The sequence below is a fragment of the Zootoca vivipara genome, chromosome 1 (assembly GCF_963506605.1).
Source record: "Zootoca vivipara chromosome 1, rZooViv1.1, whole genome shotgun sequence".
Classification (NCBI taxonomy): domain Eukaryota; kingdom Metazoa; phylum Chordata; class Lepidosauria; order Squamata; family Lacertidae; genus Zootoca; species Zootoca vivipara.
In genome coordinates, this window is record NC_083276.1 from 80,490,294 (window position 1) to 80,508,847 (window position 18,554).

General features: G+C 41.2%; 1 protein-coding gene across 1 annotated transcript in view; it reads right to left on the reverse strand.

Annotated features, from left to right (window-relative positions):
• Positions 1-18,554, reverse strand: part of CD6 (CD6 molecule) — a 40,245-nt gene that overhangs the window by 17,589 nt on the left and 4,102 nt on the right. Inside the window, exon 2 of the mRNA XM_060281189.1 lies at positions 2,338-2,406. Coding sequence (XP_060137172.1) covers positions 2,338-2,406 — 69 coding nt within the window. The remainder of the gene's footprint in view (positions 1-2,337; positions 2,407-18,554) is intronic.

Here is an 18,554-nt window from a genome sequence, read left to right on the forward strand (position 1 = left end):
ATTTTGGACTACAGGGATGGTCCATGGTCAAGGGTGAAGGGAGTTGCAGTCATGCAACACCTGAAGGGCACCAGGTAAGAGAAAGACAGTCCTCTATTTGGCTGAGTCCTCTATATGAAGTGCTGTCTGGTTTGAAAGAACCATAAGAAGGGAAACTGGGGGTGCGGGAGGCTTGAGGTGGCCCCTCAGCAGCTAAAGCCCCTGGACACCAGAAACACATTTCACCTGGTCACAATCTTCCCCACAATGGTGAGATGTATTTTATTTCTCTTTAGATTATACCAGTTGTGTCTAAATTTGCGCCCCTACAGATGAATTAACATATGCAAATATTAGGCAGATTTGCATCCTCTCTTTTTTTTAGCGATGAACAAGTGACTCCCCTAGTCCAGGAAGTGGGTGCTAAAGGGGAAAAAAGCACACCAACCTCAACTTCGCTTTATCCGTGGGATGGGTGCAACACAATTTGCCACCCACACAACTTCCTGCCCCTTTGATGAAAATGTCACTGAGGTGAGTGCACACGGAGCTCAGGTAACCTCAAAAACCAGTGATGAGGTAAGCTCTGCTCCCTGGGAGGAATCCCAGCAGGTGGGGGCTGGCTTGGGCCATTTTTGCACAGCTTGGAGACTAGTGTAAATTGACCGCCTCACCCCGTCTCTGCCCTGTATGCAAGCAGGCTAATGGGAACTGAATGAAAGCCCATCCAGACTCCAAAACAAAAGATGCGCAATTGTGTCTTAGGGTGGTGTCTACTCTGAACCATATGCGTTCCATCATGTCCCAGATCCAAGAAGTGGGGTGAAAGATGTGCTTATAAAAATCTGCACATCCTCATGTCCTTATCTTAGTGAAGAAGTCAATCCACTCTGAATATCATTGGTGCAACTCTTGATAGATTAGCCCTTCAGGATATCGTGCTTGCTCTTCATATGTAAGTTAAGGTGTCTGTCATTTGCAGCAGAGTCAACATGCCGCTATGAGATGTAGTGTGTCTGGTTAAAAAGTCTGTGCCTTTTGTGAATCTGACACCACGGGCAGATGCAAGGATGTATGTACAGAAACCCTATTCCTAATACTATGCCCATCAAAATATAAATCAAATTGTTTACTTCCTAATTACTTGGCCCTTCTCTGGCCCTTCTCTATGCAATCCATTGCTTATTCTTCTTCCGTGATGTCCCTGTTCTGACCAACTTGGCAATTAGACTATCCATTGTTTTGCCCATCAATATCTGATTCACACACAAACACACACACACATATATGTATGCTCAGCTGAATTGTACCCTTTTCTTCCCCAGCCACAGGACTATGTCACATCCACTAACAAGGTGATGTTCACATGCAAAACTGATTCAGTCCCTTCAAATACTAGATAAGACTTGGAGTAAAAGAAAGATTCAAGAGCACTTGCTTTGGATCAGGGCAGTGTTTCACAACCACACTTATAGCCTAGGGAATAGAGAGGCTGGAAAGTGGAGAGGCATAGCTCTCTCAAGAGGGGTCTCTCAGTGCAAACTGTCAAAAGGTGACAGTTTATGGTTTATGGTTATCCCCCATCGAAGCAATCACAATTAAGAGAGTTAATATGGATAGACAATGGGCAACCTACAGGGAATTGCTGGACTTTGCAGGGGGCAAACCCAGACTGAAACTTAATAAGCCATACAGTGGTACCTCTACTTACGAATGACTCGACTTACGAATGTTTCTACTTACGAATGGAGCTCCGTCCGCCATCTTGGATGCTGTTTAGATAGGATTTTTTCTACTTATGAATTTTTAGATAGGGATTTAGATAGGGTTACTTACAATTTTTTTTCTCCCAATGCATTCCTATGGGATTCGACTTACAAATTTTTTCGACTTAAGAATGTGCGACAAAAGCTCACAATTTGAAAAAGAACTGTTGCAAAATGAGGATAAACATCTGTCTAAAATGTATAACTTCTTATTAGAATAGGAAACAAAATACGAACTAGTTAAAGCATCAATGACACACTGGGCAATAGATATAGGACACAATATAGGCCTAAACCTCTGGGAGAAACTTTGGAAAAGTGATCTGAAATTTACTCCGTGTTATTTGCTGAAAGAGAATTATTTGAAAATGATTCATTAATGGTCCAAAGGTGAGTTGAAGGAGGAGGTGATTGACAGTTGATCCTGATGTGTTCACCATGTCATCACCCACACCAAATTGGATCTGCCCAGCACCTGACACTCAGCTGGTCCTGAATGAATATACAGTATTAGTAGTAAAAATGGCCTTACAAACCAGCCACGCAAAAACACACCACAGATAGTGCTTAGCCTACCCTTTCGTATTCTTACCTGGCTCTGCAGTTGGGCTGCCTTCAGTGCTATTTCCAATGGCAGGAGACCCGGTTGGCTTTGCCTGGACTGAAACAGAAACAGGAAAGATTTGGAAGTGAATAATCACTGGTGTCTGATTCCAAGACTCCAGCACAAAAAGCGCACATCATTGGGAGTGGGGGGAGAACCATGGAGCGACACCCTAGGTGATCTGAAGTGCTTCTGCTGAATATAATTAAGTGCTAGTTAGAATTGGTATGATTGGTAAATACTTATTGAGAGATCAAACTGTGCAGCTGAAATATTGTTGGAGGCTCTTTTCTAGCTGGAGAGCTAGTTTTAGGGCAAGCTATCCGTTTCAATGTCACTCAATTCCTCGTTTTTCGAATCTTAAATTCAGTTCACCACACTTCCACATCAGTATGTGAATTATCCCCACCCCACCCCTCTCCAGGCCTCATGAAAATTTGTCAGCACTTTTGTGTTCATTTCACCTAATATAGACACTTCTGTGTGTAATTTTGCCTAATATACATGTTGTTGCAAGCACTTACCCCCTAATATAATGCATTTTTGTATATTATTTTCACTGATATATGCATTTCACCATATATAGGCATTTTTGTACACCTTTTTCAGTTGAAGAACCACATCGCAAATTTTGAGAAGTGTGAATTTCAAAGGATGGCTGTGTTTCAGTTTGAACCAACTTTCTGCCCCATTTCTATTCCCTCAGTTGATACTGATTAAATGTACAGTACAGTAGTTGTAAAAATGGCCTTATGAAACAGCCCTGGAGAAACTACCAAAGATATAAAAGGGTTTAGCTGTTCGGTACGTAATACAGTGATACCTCGGTTTACAAACTTAATCCATTCTGAAGTCTGTTCTTTTCTTTTTTTAAATCATTTTTATTAAATTTTCCGAATTAACAATTCAATCAAATCACATTAAATTATACATATACATATCCAAATATTCTGTCAAATTTTATATCTATCTATCTATCTATCTATCTATCTATCTATCTATCTATCTATCTATCTATCTCTTGGGACTCCCCATGCTTCAAGGTTTGGAGGGCTCTGATCTGTAAGTCCGTTCTTAATCCGAAACTGTTCTTAAACTGAGGCACGCCGGTGCCCTTCCACTGTTCAGATTCTGTTCTTAGACCAAGGTAAAGTTCTCAAACCTGGACACTACTTCCAATTTTGTGGAGTTTGTAAACCGAATCGTTCATAAACAGGACTGTTCTTAAACCAAGGTACCACTGTATCTCTTTTTATAAATATCAAAAGTTCAGTATCTTTTTGCATTCAACAAGCATATAAAACCCATAGGGATAAATTACAATGCTACCAAAATGCAGTTCTTTGTGGAAACTGCACATAAACTGTTGGTTCCAAAAATCAATCTTAAAAGTAGAGATTGCAGCAGGAGGGGTGACTCTTAGATACGTATATTATTAACACAGAGTTAAAATATACAATCTCAGTCGAATCTGATTTTTGACACATTTTTATTTTCATTTTTTTCTGGAAATTTATTTTTTTAAGTACGTTAAGAGATCATATTTGCATTAATAAATGAAGTTTTCTATTAAAATGAAACTGTATTATAAATGCAAACTTATTCTTCACTATTCAAATCCTTGATATTTATTCCAGCGGATTTGAAGCCAGCATCCTGTTGTTTTATTTTGTCTGTTGCTGAAAATCAGAAAATATTTTGTAAAACAATATTTACAGTTTACACCAGCCCTGAATTACATGAAACGTGAAATAACAACATTAAGCAAATCGGCATTGCGAAACTCAAGTGCAAACAGCATATCAAGACCATTGGTGAAATTATCAGATCTGTTTCAAATGCAGCTTTTAGAGCTAGTCTTCAATTTCATGCACCACCACCACAAAATTGAGTCTCACAATTTGGGGAATATTTAAAATGTTATAGAACATCTATTAATATTTACAGCTCAGTTACCCAAGATGCCTTTTCCTTTTGTGACATTTCGGCCATTGCCAATGGGAATGCCACAAAAATGGCTCCACATCTGTTTAAACCTCTGATTTGATGAATGATTTCTATATTCTTCACGAAATGTAGATGGATGGTATCATAAGCTGCTTCTCGACAGGCAATTCTCAACACTATGCGTTCATTGCTCTTTGTCTACATGCAGAATTGCAGCAGTGTTTCCACACTTGCAGAAGTTTTGTGTTTTGTGCGTGCTGAACCTCACACAATGTCCTTCCACGTGTTTGCAAGGTTCCTTCCCACAATTGCTGAGGAAACAAGGACTGATCATAAAAAGATTACTATGTTGTCCGGACACCCTGTAAAAACTGTGAATTAATGACGCATGACAATTCCAAAACAAATACTGTATATTCCTGCGTATAAGACTACTTTTTAACCCAGGAAAATCTTCTCAAAAGTCGGGGATCGTCTTATACGCCGGGTCATATTTCTTATACGGTGAGTATATCCCAAACTCTATATTTTAATTGGAAAAGTTGGGGGTCGTATTATACGCCAGTCATCTTATACGCCGGAATATACGGTACCTTGTCTCGAAGCAACTATAGTCAGCTTTTTGTTGTCCAAGCAGATGCCCTTGGAATGCAGGGTGAGATTTATTGGCTGGCTGTGTGTGTGTGCGTGTGCGTGTGTGTGTGTGCGTGCAGCTGAATTGTACCCTTTTCTTCCCTAGCCACAGGACTATGTCACATCCACAAATGTGGATGGAACATTAGGTGATGTTCACATGCAAAACTGTGACACTCCTAACAGAGAGGCAAGTCCATTGCAATTCTGCACAGAGCTTACAATGGAAGAGTAATGAATGGATAGTATTAGGAACTGTCCATCTAGAAGGAACGTACATCGTGTGGACCACCCCACCACTGCTGTAAAATATGAGTGAACAAGGTATAGCAAATCCACAATGAACACCTCATCTGGAAGCAGTCATAGACAGGATCGCTTTTCTGTATAAACCAGAGACAAGGATGATGTGGGGGTTGGGTTATGTATTAAGTTAAGCTAAGTCAGGAGTTTAACACTCCTGTTTTCTGATCAAGACGTTCTGGGGCAAATGCCCTTCTCCTCCCGGTCAAACTGCAGAGAACCCAAAAGGTGCAGCAGATCAATGAGAATTGGCTTATTTTCTTTGGTGTTTGGGTCCACCAGAATTAGAATGGCTAAGCTGTGCTAAAGGGAGGAGCAAACAGAAGTTGGTGTGTGACAATATAGACTACCCACCCAAACAGCATCATATACTTGGCAAACCAACCACTCCCAAAATGTACAAATCAGCTCTAATACATGAGCAGTACCTGCAGATATATAACAGGTAATTTTTTACTTATCAGATTTTCTGCAGGGAGGCGAAATCCAGATCATTTTTTTAATTTTTTAAAAAAGTTTGGCTAGCATTTTGATAATGACATTGTATGGATGCTGAAAAAACTTGTGGGGATGAGTACCACCAATTTCGCAATAAACTCCCATCTGAAAAATCCCAATTTTCAAATACAAACCCAGATGAAACTGCAAGGAGAAATGCAAGCTAAACAACAAGATTCTCCTTCTGTGGATGTCTTTTACTTTAAACTTTTACTAATGAAGCATGCTAGGAGATAGCCGTAGACCAACTTTCACAAGGACAGGTCATTTGATTCTAAGCTTATGGCAAGTTTTACCCCCTATTTGTGTGAATAACAAATCCAACTATTCAGGTGCCACCACTCCTGCATAGTAATCAAATCACGCTAGGTCACAATGGGAATTAATTTTCCATGTGGTTAATTGTTGAATTCATAGCCTCCCCCCCCCCAATGACCTGAAGAGTGTTTAAAATGACTGACATGAACTGAGTGACATTCTTATAGAATATTAATATATGTATGGATCAGCTGATGGTGGATTTTGCTTCACTGCTTCATAGACAGAATAAGAAATAAGAACAATACATTTTGAGAACACAGGTCAGTTTTATGAATTTATAATGTACCATATAACCTCTTTGAATCAGTAGCTCCTGTTGCAAACAATGAGCTCAATCCACCAACCGCTGCTACTGATTGCACAGAAGATCTTTGTGTGAATCATCCCACACGTCTTTCTGTCCACGCAAACTCCACTAAGATGAACTGAAACTGTACAGTAGTAGCAATGTCAATCACCTAGATTCAAGGAGGCCAATCCACATAATGGAATATGTTCCTACATAAAAGTATCAACTCCATCCCAGACTGCAGGACAAGTGCTTCTGCTCCATATGCATCGTAAGCACTTTCGGCTCAAATGTCTCTGATCACGTAAGGACCACTGATGTGACTGCAACTTGCATGGCAGCTCCACATTCTGCTCTAGTAGTGTCTGGGCAGTTCTTCACTGATGCCATGCTATGCCCAACAGGAAGCCATCAGAGGCACAAGTTGCAAGAAGGCAATGTCTATTTAAAATTGCAGGGGACTTCGATGAGCAAGATTTGCTTCTGAGTAGGGAGATGGGCAAATATCTCAATTTCAGTTTCTCACTTTTCCAATCTGAAGCTCACTTCCCCACATTTTTTTTTAAAGTCTTCATGAAAATCCATCAGCATTTGAGTATAGTTTATTGTGAAATGTGACCTCGACTGTCTTTTCTGACATGCTGTTATTATTATGAAATCTGGGATACAGCTCATAGAATTGTAACCTTGGAAAGCATCCCAAAGATCATCTTCTTGCAAAGATCAACTGGCCCCTACAAAGCAGGAATATGCAGCTGTCCAATACGGGGATTGAACTTGCAACCTTGGCATTATCAGCACCATGCCCTAACCGATGGAGCTAGGTAGATCAATATTTCTATGCAATGCTTAAAATCTGGGGTAGAAAATGAGGTGCCGATATCCAAATATTCATGGTGCCATGGATGCCAGAACAAAATAGCTGTCATGGCCAGCAAAAAAGGAGATATTGATACTCCATACTGCCATAGAAATTCCTGTTTTTAAATATATTTGCTGTAAGAAGCAGTGAATTTCTTGTGATGTTGATTCCTTTTCTTTTTCTTGTTTCTTTATTATTTTTTCGGTGATGTTTTTCTAGAGAAAGAGGTGCTGGAACTCGCCACCTGTTCTCCTAGAATGGCAATGGCACACACCTGAGAGGTGCCGCAACTGAGTTCCAGCAAGTTCTGGCTGAGGAAAAGCCCAGATTTTTTTCACTGCAAAATATAATCCAATTATATATAATGATAGAAAGTCAGATACAACGTCAATGGAGAAATAAAGCTCACCCTACTGGGCACTCAGCAGGTGTATTAGCAGAGGATGTTGGTTTCCTGTGAGATATTTTAATTTTAATTGCACATGTTCAGTATCAATAACGTTTTTCAAAATCATCATTAAAAATGAGTCGAAAATGCACAAATGATGAAAAGATCAGTGGGACTGATCTGCTGCAAACATATACCACTGAAGAGATGCTGTACCCTTCTTGTCACATCACCAACTATCGCTATTCCCTTGCCAATTGATTCAAAGCAAGTAGATTGGGTAATTGAGTTTCAGATAATGAGAGATGTGCTGTACAGTATATGCACCGTTGCCAAATAGGTGCTGTCAAACACTGAAGGAAACAACAGGGTAGGAAGGAAGGAAACCTTTTATTATTCTCTCCTTATTTTACTTCTTTTAAAAATAATACTAATCCCGCCCTTCTAAAATGATTCATAGCAACTTGCAACTAACTCACTGCAAACAAGGAAACAAATCAAAATCACACAACAAAACCAAAACTGCACTTCTGCAGAAACAGAAAGATGCAAATGAGTACACTGTAATCAAAGCAGCAAAAAACAGAAGAAAGCAGGAACAAATCGGTAAGCGTACACACCACACAGCTAAAGCACATTGCTACACTGTGTACCCTTCACAGTGCTACAATTCCCAGCACCCTTATCAAATTATAGTTCCCAGGACACTTTGGAGGAAGTTACGTGCTTTAAATGTTTGGTGTGTACGGATGCGAAAGCAGGATTCACTGACCACAAAGCCTCCTTCAAGCACTTAGTTTTAACCTGAAGACTTTCTTGCCTGGGCCAGGTGGGCCTCCATGGGGAGGCAGTTCCATAAGTTCGGCACCACTACTCAAAAGTCCCTGCTCCTAGTGGAGACCCACTGAACTTGATGGGAGCACATGGTGTGGCACCTCAGATGTTGAACCAACTGCACAAATGTGCTACTCTCCAATTTATGTAGTAAGGAAACATTAATTAAATGTAGCACACACACAACATGCAATCCATGGAATTAATGAAAAATTGTCAGTTTTGTACAAATGCTTTCTCTGCAGTGGCTCCCTGTCTGTGGAATGCTCTCCCCAGGGAAGTTCGCCTGGCGCCTTCATTTTACACCTTTAGGTGCGAGGCAAAAACGTTCCTTTGGTTGATCCAATTTAAATCCTTTTAAAGTGTTTTTTTTGGGGGGGGCTATTGGGTTGTTTTTATTTTTATTAGGTATTTTGTGGTTCTATATCTTGATTTTATTCTGTGAACCACCCTGAGACCCCCGGGTGTAGGGTGGTATATAAATTATAACAACAACAACAACAACAACAACAACCATCAGCTCCCAGTTTTATTCACGTCCAGTTTGTAGGCTTTCCAGAGACATTTGGATAGCCTTATTGAAAACAGAACTAGAGTGAAATTTACTAATCCAGCAAATCTCTTACACAGTTTTGGTCCCTGATTATTACGGTATAGACCAAGCTCTCAGTGAAATAAAGGTAAAGGTAAAGGGACCCCTGACCATTAGGTCCAGTCGTGACCGACTCTGGGGTTGCACGCTCATCTCACATTATCTGACTCAAAAATACTTTCAGAATTAACTTGGTATCTCTTGACTCATCACTTACTTGCACCACTGTGGGGTAATGGTTTGAATGCCCGCCTAGGAGACTAAGGTTCAAATTCCCACTCAGCCGTGGAGTTCGCTGGGTGGCTTTGAGCCTGTCACTATCTCTCAGCCTTCCCACCATAGCGCTGTTGTGAGGACAAAATGAGGAGAGGGAGAGCCATGAGCTCCTTGCAGCAAAGGTGCAATGGAAATGTAACAAATAAATAATATCAGGTAAAGGACCCTTGGACAGTTAAGTCCAGTCAAAGGTGATTATGGGGTTGCAGCGCTCATTTTGCTTTCCAGCCGAGGGAGCAGGCGTTAGTCCACAGACAGTTTTCTGGGTCATGTGGCCAGCCATGAATAAACTGCTTCTGGCTCAACGGGACCCCGTGACGGAAACCAGAGCACATGGAAAAACCGTTTACCTTCCCGCCACAGTGGTACCTGTTTATCTACATACTTGCACTGGCATGCTTTCGAACTGCTTGGTTGGCAGGAGCTGCGACAGAACAGGAGCCCACCCCGTCATGGGGATTTGAACCGCCGACCTAATAAATAATATCAACGTGGACCAAAATGGTTTTCTGAGGGAGGAATTTCCTTCTGACAATCAATTTTGGGAGGGGGCGACCTGCGGCCTTCAGGATTTTTCCACTTCCATTTCTTGTGTTAGAATCATAGAGTTGGAAGGCACCATGAGGGTCATCTAGCCCAATCCCCTGTAATGCAGAAATATTTTGCCCAACATGGGGCTCAAACTCATGACCCTGAGATTAAGAGTCTCTTGCTCTACTGACTGAGCTTTCCCAAGTTATTGCTGGGCACCTATTCCCATTTACCAATAACTTCTGGAGAGCACCACACTGACGGCCTGGGCAGCAGAAGGGTAATTAAATACTGGAGCAAAACCAAGAATAGCTAAAAAGATCAACATCCATATTATCTGAGATGCATATAAAGCATTTGAATAGATTATAACATGGTAATTCTGTCTGTATTTATTTGGACATTGAGTCTTAATGTTTGTGTCTAATGTGGCTTTCTCTTGAGCAAGTGTGCTTAGGATATACACATCTATGCCCTCTTACTTGGCAATGCATGTGCTTATTTGATTTGCAATTTTCACTGATGCTCACTGAGCTAGAATTATTCAAATTGTTTTCGGTGACAAAGCAGTAAGCAAAATAGCCGAGGATGTTCCATTAACCTTCATGCTCCCATTAAAGTCAATGTCTATCACAATTAGACAGGAGCAGGGGATATAATAAAATGTAATCTCTTTATACTCTGATAATGCGGCTATTCCATCTCTGATCCAGTTGTATCTCTTCACAAAACCCTACAGATTATCCCTAGTTACAGCCTTCATCACCCAGGGCATAAAATCAATGAGCAGAAATAGAGATTATTGGGCATTAAATATATCTGCTCGCCGTACATATCCATGTACACAAAATTGCAATTTTTATTCATTCCTTGGAAATTTATTCTCATCAAATACTTAGAACTAAGAATATATGCAGACTTGTCAGTGAACAATATGAGCTCACAAACAAAAAGAAAAACCACAGGTGATTACGGTAGGAAGGATCACTGTAATTAAAATAAATGTTGCCTCAAAATTAAGTTCTCAATGAATATTATACCAATATTTATCTGATAGAAAATTTTGGAATTATTTGTCTAAAATTATTTATACTGGTGGGGAAGAAAAATCTCAGTGAAGGAAAGAAAATGATTGACTAGGAGAGATATAGATAGATAGATAGATAGATAGATAGATAGATAGATAGATAGATAGATAGATTGTGTGTGTGTGTGTGTGTGTGTGTGTGTGTGTGTAATTACAACTCTGATTATTTTCATTAATATATTTTCAAAATGAGAGCAAAAGACTGGACAGCTATTCCATTGCAAGCTCCATCATGAATGCTGAATAAGAACAGATTAGCCTCTATTACAGATAAACCAATTCTTTGGCTAGCAGTGTGAACTCAAGACAAACAGAATCATTTTAAGCTCCATAATCCCCTCATTTGCATCCATGCTTTATAGTACAAACTTTAATTGGCATGAATAGCATAAGAATAGAATGTTACTGTGAGTATCAAAGCCTTTTTACAGTGTAATCCAATACATTTCTGCTCAGAAATAAGAACTCACTGACTTCAATGGACCATACTCCCGGGTAAGTGTGAAGAGGATTGCCGCCTTAAATTCGTGATTTCCCTCCCTCTGCTTGTAATTATGTTTTATAACAAAAAACTATAACCAATGAATCAAAGCCCTCCTCTCTTCCGTTTTTCCCACCACAACACTTTTTGCATGAAATAGATAAAAGAAAAGCTTTATTAGGCAGCACACATATTGGGGAGTTATTTAATTCAGAATATTAAAATAATTTTATGTTATAAAAATGCTTTTCCTATCACAATTTGGGGTTGGATGTTGCAAGGGAAATCTACTCTTACCGTTATATGAATAATCACTCGTTTTATGTTTGTTCCAGTTTGAAAGACATAATCTTTCAAGCTTTAATATATAGCAACAACTAGCTTTTGTAATCTTGGGTGCCATTCAACTCTCCAGATAGCGATCCACAAATCAGAACAATGTTTGGATGCACAACCTAGCCCCCTAGTTAAGAACAAACTAGATGTAGTCCCACTGTGTGTGTGTGTGTGACTGGGGGTGCAATGCTGGGGTGTGTGGTTAAACACTATCCATGGCATTTTCCTGATTCAATCCCCCCCCCCACATTGACTATTAACTGCAGGGGGGAAATATAAGTACAGTACCTGTAGGTCTAAGAGCAGCTATGTGTGTTGTTTACATCAGGAAAATAGCCCTGGCAGGGCATTTAAGGTAACAAACAAACTAAATAAATAAATCAGGAGATCGGACATGGATTTAATCCGTTTTGGCCCTCAGAAACTTCAAAATTGGCACATTTGGTCAGACATCATAATGGATAGCAAAGAATTAGCTACTTCCAGGTGAGATGAACTTCTTTTCATTTTCGTAATAATTATCTAGGACAGCATAATAACGTGGTTACTCTTTCTCAACGAAATATCAGCATCCATTAACTGAATATTTTAAATAATACATACAGTACATTGATTTTAAAAATGAAATGAATTAAATAAAATATAACCATCTCTCAAGAAAAACGTCCTAGCAAATGGAGAAAGTGCTTCAAGAAATCACGAAAACACAAGATCAGTCCCAGTGGGTCAGACCATTGAGTCTAAAAGATCCAGTCTTCTAGAGTGTTTGGGCATTTTGTTCTGGCCTGCAACAGCTGACACTGAAAGGAAAAGGCTTTCATCATCCTTGGTCACTTATCCACCAGTTTCTCTTCTTATTAACAATCTATTTTAGTAATGGTCTCATCTAAACTTCCTCTGCTGCAAAAATAACCGGCAGGCGGACAAGGCAGGGAGGAAGAAATAACACTTTCTGTTTTGGTGTGTCTTGTTCTTGAACATCCTAAGCCAGAATGGAGGCCTATTTCTTCTGTTTTTCGAAGAACCACCCTTGGGTGATACAGGAGCAGGATGCGGCTGGAGGGTAACAAAATGTTAAGATGGATCAAATCCCATCAGCAAAGTATCAGCTTGGGGTGTGTGTGTGTTTCCCCTTTGGGGTCAATAGATTAGATCTCTAGCTGTTGTAAACAAAACAAATAGTCAGTTCTGAAACAATTAAATCAAGGGCAGTCAGGCTGTCTACTCAAGGAACTTTGGGTCTGATTAAGAATGATGACACTTGAAGCCTCCTCTCGTAGCCAAGTTCAGTGGAAAGGTCAGACACCAAAGGATTGATGGATCCAAAGTCTAAGGTCAGGAACCAGAACACTTGAAAAATGAGAGTTAACCATATTAAACTGAAGAACTCAAAGCACCTGGCAATAAAAACAGCCTCTGATATATTGTGACCATGCACATTGGCCTACAGACAACCTTCCAGGCAGCTGCTTCAGTTTCTCCAGCAGTGAGTACTGCCTGCAATTGTTTGCACCAAAAGGAGGGCTTGGCTTCAGAAATCAGGTCACTGTGTCTGCCTGTCCGCTGCACACTTGGGTATTATTCTGTATAAGCCACTTAGGTCCAAGCAACAGGGCACCACCCCTGCTTTCCTACAGCCTAAGAGAACTCCTTGTTACAACTGGGTTATTTTAGGCTAAACATTTTTGTCTCTCTACCCACCCCGTCTCCTGGAAGGCTGTACCCTGGAGGGCTTCTGCCATTTTAGTCTCACTCTCTTTCATGCTAACCTGACTGTCTCTCTGCTATAGCCTATCAGCTTTCTTTCAACATAAAAGCAGCATCTTTTCAGAACAGGAAGTAAATGGCCTTGACATAGTATGGATTCTCCCCAGCCCTGAAGCACTTCGATGTTTATCATCATCTAGCATCACATGGTCTGAACTAATTACCCCAGTTCCCATTTCTGAAGATTTATCCCACTGAATAAAGCCAGACTGCTTCCACTACGATAGGAACATAATCATGTTCTTTTAGGTTAAATCGTACCGATTTACCTGCCTCGTATTTTCAAAAGCGAAATCGCAACCACAAAGTAAGATCTGATCCCATATGGCCTTCCACGCACAGAAGCTGCCAGACGCGCCGCTCCTATCAAGATAAATTCACAGCGTTTGGAACCTATTACAGCTCATCTGCAAATCCCTTTTCACTGATATGCTACAGATCAGCCAGAGGGCAAGATTCTCTGGCACACCAGAAGGAGGGAAATACTGTATATTCCAGCATATAAGACAACTGGGCGTATAAGATGACCCCCAACTTTTCCAGTTAAAATACAGAGATTGGGATATACTCACCGTACAAGAAATACGACCTTATCAAGAAACCAGAATCCTTCCTACTGGGTATAGTCGGAAAAGAGATCCCTAAGAAAAATGTAATTTTTTTATGTATGCCACAACAGCGGCAAGAGTACTACTAGCCAAGAACTGGAGCTCTCATGAACTACCAACAGTCGACGATTGGCAAATGAAGATGATGGAGTATATGGAGATGGCTGAGATGACCGGGAGACTCCGTGACCGGGGAGAAGAAGCGACTGAAGAAGATTGGAAAGATTTCAAAATATATTTGAAAAAACATGCTAAAATTGTATATTAAGATTAGATTTAGAATTCTATAGACACTGTGGATTTAGAGAATATGTCAAGTAGTTAGAGGGATGAAAGATTTGAAATAATTTGAAATTTATATAAAAATGTATAAGAAATTGCTAAAGATAAAAATGAAATGAAACGCAGATTGATGGAACCCGAGGAGGTCTCTACACATAGTGTTAAATGAATTTGGAGCTAAATTTGGATTATTATTTTTTGTTCCTTCTTTTTCTCTTCTTTGTTGTTGTAAATGTATTTTTTGTATGTTTTTGTTATTCCTTTGTTTATAAAATTAATAAAAATTGTTATAAATAAAAAAAGAAATACGACCCGCCATATAAGACGACCCCCGACTTTTGAGAAGATTTTCCTGGGTTAAAAAGTAGTCTTATACGCAGGAATATACGGTACTATTATCTTGTTCACCCTGACTGAAACTTGTTCCTAGCAAAGGTTTACCGCCATCCCAAAAGCACTGGCTGCACGTCCTTAGAAAAGCCTGATTTCCATAATCCACCAAAGAATGAATCATATGGCCAGAGGTCAGGCCCCTGGCTGATCTAAATTGGCAGAGCTTGACTGCTGCTTACTTAGCTGTACAAAAACAAACCGGTAAATGCAAGACAGGAACCTTGAAACAAACAAAGCATCAGGGATGGCAATTGTTGGCCGTTTCAAAATGCTCCAGATCCCTTTTTTAATCTCCCGGCTCCTGGACTACACAGGCAAGCAAGATAAAATGTACTGCACCAGTTCAGACAGCAGGGAAGAGATGTCTTTTTTCTATTGCTCTGCCATGTTAAAAAAACTATTGAAAGTCAAAAAGAAACTCATTGGAGAGAATATTTCAAGCCTAGCCTTGGCCCTGCTTTGCTAGCTTTCTACTTGTGGTGAGTTTCTGGACATATTACATATCCTCCAACATTATCCGATGAAAATAGGTAAAGGTAAAGGGACCCCTGACCATTAGGTCCAGTCATGACCGACTCTGGGGTTGCGGCGCTCATATCGCGTTATTGGCCGAGGGAGCCGGCGTACAGCTTCCAGGTCATGTGGCCAGCATGACAAAGCCGCTTCTGGCGAACCAAAGCAGCACACGGAAATGCCGTTTACCTTCCCGCTGTAGCGGTACCTATTTATCTACTTGCACTTTGCCGTGCTTTTGAACTGCTAGGTTGGCAGGAGCTGGGACCGAGCAATGGGAGCTCACCCCACCGTGAGGATTCGAACCACCGACCTTCTGATCAGCAAGCCCTAGGCTCTGTGGTTTAACCCATAGCGCCATCTGCGTCCCTAATCCGATGAAAATAGGGACGTTCTATTCTTTTATCAATCATCATCATCATCATCATCATCATCATCATCATCCCCTGTCCATATGACTGGGTTGCCCCAGCCGCTCTGGGCAGCTTCCAACATATATAAAAATATAATAAAAACATTAAATATTTTATTAAAAACTTCCCTATACAGAGCTGCCTTCAGATATCTTCTCAAGGTTGTATAATTACTTATCTCCTTTGCTCCATCCCCTCCAACATTTCTCTGATGAGAATAGGGATGTCCTAAGGAGAAGCAGGACATTCCAGGATCATATTAGAAACGGCTTCTGTAAATCCGGGACTGCCTCTGGAACATAGGGACACTTGGAGGGTCTGACATTAACACGTATGATTCTCCACTTGTAGTGCAGTATCCCATTCTGCCATCTCAGGGTTCTGCCACCTCATTTGGCCGTATCAGGGCTGGCCCTACCATTAAGCAAAGTGAAGTGACCACATCAGGTGACAGGTGCCAGAAGGCAGGGAGTATGTTTTGGAGGTGTGCCACATAGCACACCCCATAAGGCAACCTACCACCTTCAAATACAGTGGAGGTCATGAGGCAATCACCGGTGTTGAAACTACATTCAATGGCCTGTTCAGCTCACTTCTGTACATGGAATGTGGGAGGAGGGAGCCATCTTGTTATTCGGCTCAGGCAGCAAAATGCCTTAGGCCGGATGCAGACCACACCTAAAGTCCCTACCTGTGTAAGCTTTCCAGAGGCACCAGGTACATTTACGTGGGTTAAACCACAGAGCCTAGGGCTTGCCGATCAGAAGGTCGGTGGTTTGAATCCCCGCGACGGGGCGAGCTCCCGTTGCTCGGTCCCAGCTCCTGCCAACCTAGCAGTTTGAAAGCACCTCAAAGTGCAAGTAGATAAATAGGTGCCGCTACAGTGGGAAGGTAAATGGCGTTTCCGTGTGCTGCTCTGGTTCGCCAGAAGTGGCTTTGTCATGCTGGCCACATGACCTGGAAGCTGTATGCCGGCTCCCTCGGCCAATAATGCGAGATGAGCGCCGCAACCCCAGACTCGGTCACGACTGGACCTAATGGTCAGGGGTCCCTTTACCTTTACCTAATTTACATGAGCACTGACTTCTTTGTGTCTAACTCATTGATGGTGAGACCACAGGTACAAGAAGGCTTTGTGCAGTTCTGGTCTTCGCCTCGCCTCAAAAAGGATATTTTTAGAGACAGAAAAGGCTTTTTTTAAGGGCAACCAGAATAATCAATGAGTTGCAGAAGCTCCCCTTTGAGGGGAGATTACAACATTTGGAACTTTTTTAGTTTAGGACAAATGATAGAGGTCCATAAGATTGCCTATGGATGTGTTTTTCTCTCACCCTCGTAATACTAAAACCCTGCGATGCTGAATTTTGAAAGACTCAGGACAGAGAAAACAAAGTATTTTTTTCAAAGAATGCACTCCAGCTACTGAATTCACTCTGAAAAGATGCAGTGATGGCCACCAACTTAGATAGCTTTAAAAGAGGACTGGACAAATTTGGGAAATAAAAGGTTCCCAGTGGCTAAATAGCCGTGATGACTATATCTTACCCCCACTGTCAGAGGCAGAATGCCTCTGAATATCAGCTGCTGGGAATCACAAGTGGAGAGTGTGCTGGTAAACTCAGATCCTGCTTGTGGGCTCCCCATAGGCACCTAGCTGGCTGCACTGAGAACAGGATGGTGGTCTCGATGGGTCTTTGGCCTGATCCAGCAGAGCTCATTCATATGTTCTTTCATAGTACTCTAGTGGCACACTCACCTAGGCAACTGATCACTCTTAGATATAATTACCATGTGATAATGCACATGTATGGTAAGTGCATTTAAAAGTGACCAGGCCCATGTGGGAAGCTTATATAAGTAAGGGTTTCCCCTGTGGCTTGCGTCAGGCCATGGCCTCACCTGGCATAAACGGACAAAACGATAAATGATTTGATGGCCTTCATCAAAGAAGAAATGGCTAACCTTCTTGCCAGGAATAACTGGACTAGAATTTCAACAGAGATAGTAGATAGCAGGTATTCAGCTACTGGCACGGGACACCAGGGCCCAGCCCTACCATGAGGCAGAGAGAGGCAGCTGCCTCAGATAGCAATTGTAGAAGAGGGGCGTATGGCTCCAGCCCTCACCATTCCCCTGAGTTCGCTAACCTGCTACATCTAGGTGCTGTGTAGAAAACACTGTACTATCACCAGTGCTGAAGTAAGATAAAACTGCCAGTCCAATTGGATTTTATATATGGGATGGGAGGGTGCCATCTTGTCCTTTGCCTCAGGCAGTAAAATATCTTGGGCAGGACCTGCTGCACATTCTGCATATGTTGGCCATCTTATTCAGGGCCAAACTAGTCAGTCAGGGAAACATTTGAGCACATTCTCTCCTCTGGTGTTTTTTTAATAAATAAATAAACAGCAACCATAAAAAGTCGGGCAGCAGAATCAGACCCAGGCAATAAAAATGTCCCCATGCATACAGCGGCTTTGGGTTAGCGATTTTCACCAGGATCATAGCATAAGACGAAGGTGTTACATCTTCTTCACCATGCTGAGAGGTCCTGACCCTGACCGCTGTCTCCCCCTGATTGCTGCTTATTTTTAAAACATGAAGTATATTTGTACATTTAACTCATTGTCTAGTTTGTGCGGGCATAAAGCAGGGGCATAGCAGAGTGAACTCAAAACACAAAAAGTAAATAAGCCTCAGCTAATTAGCCAGAGCTTCAAGAAACAAAAGACAATGGTCAGATGATTGGCTTGGCGGGTGTTTAAATAAATTTCAAGGAAGCTGGGATTATTTACCCCTGTTGCAATTGAATCTGGCCCACCATTTCCCAAGGAACTTATTTTAGAACAAT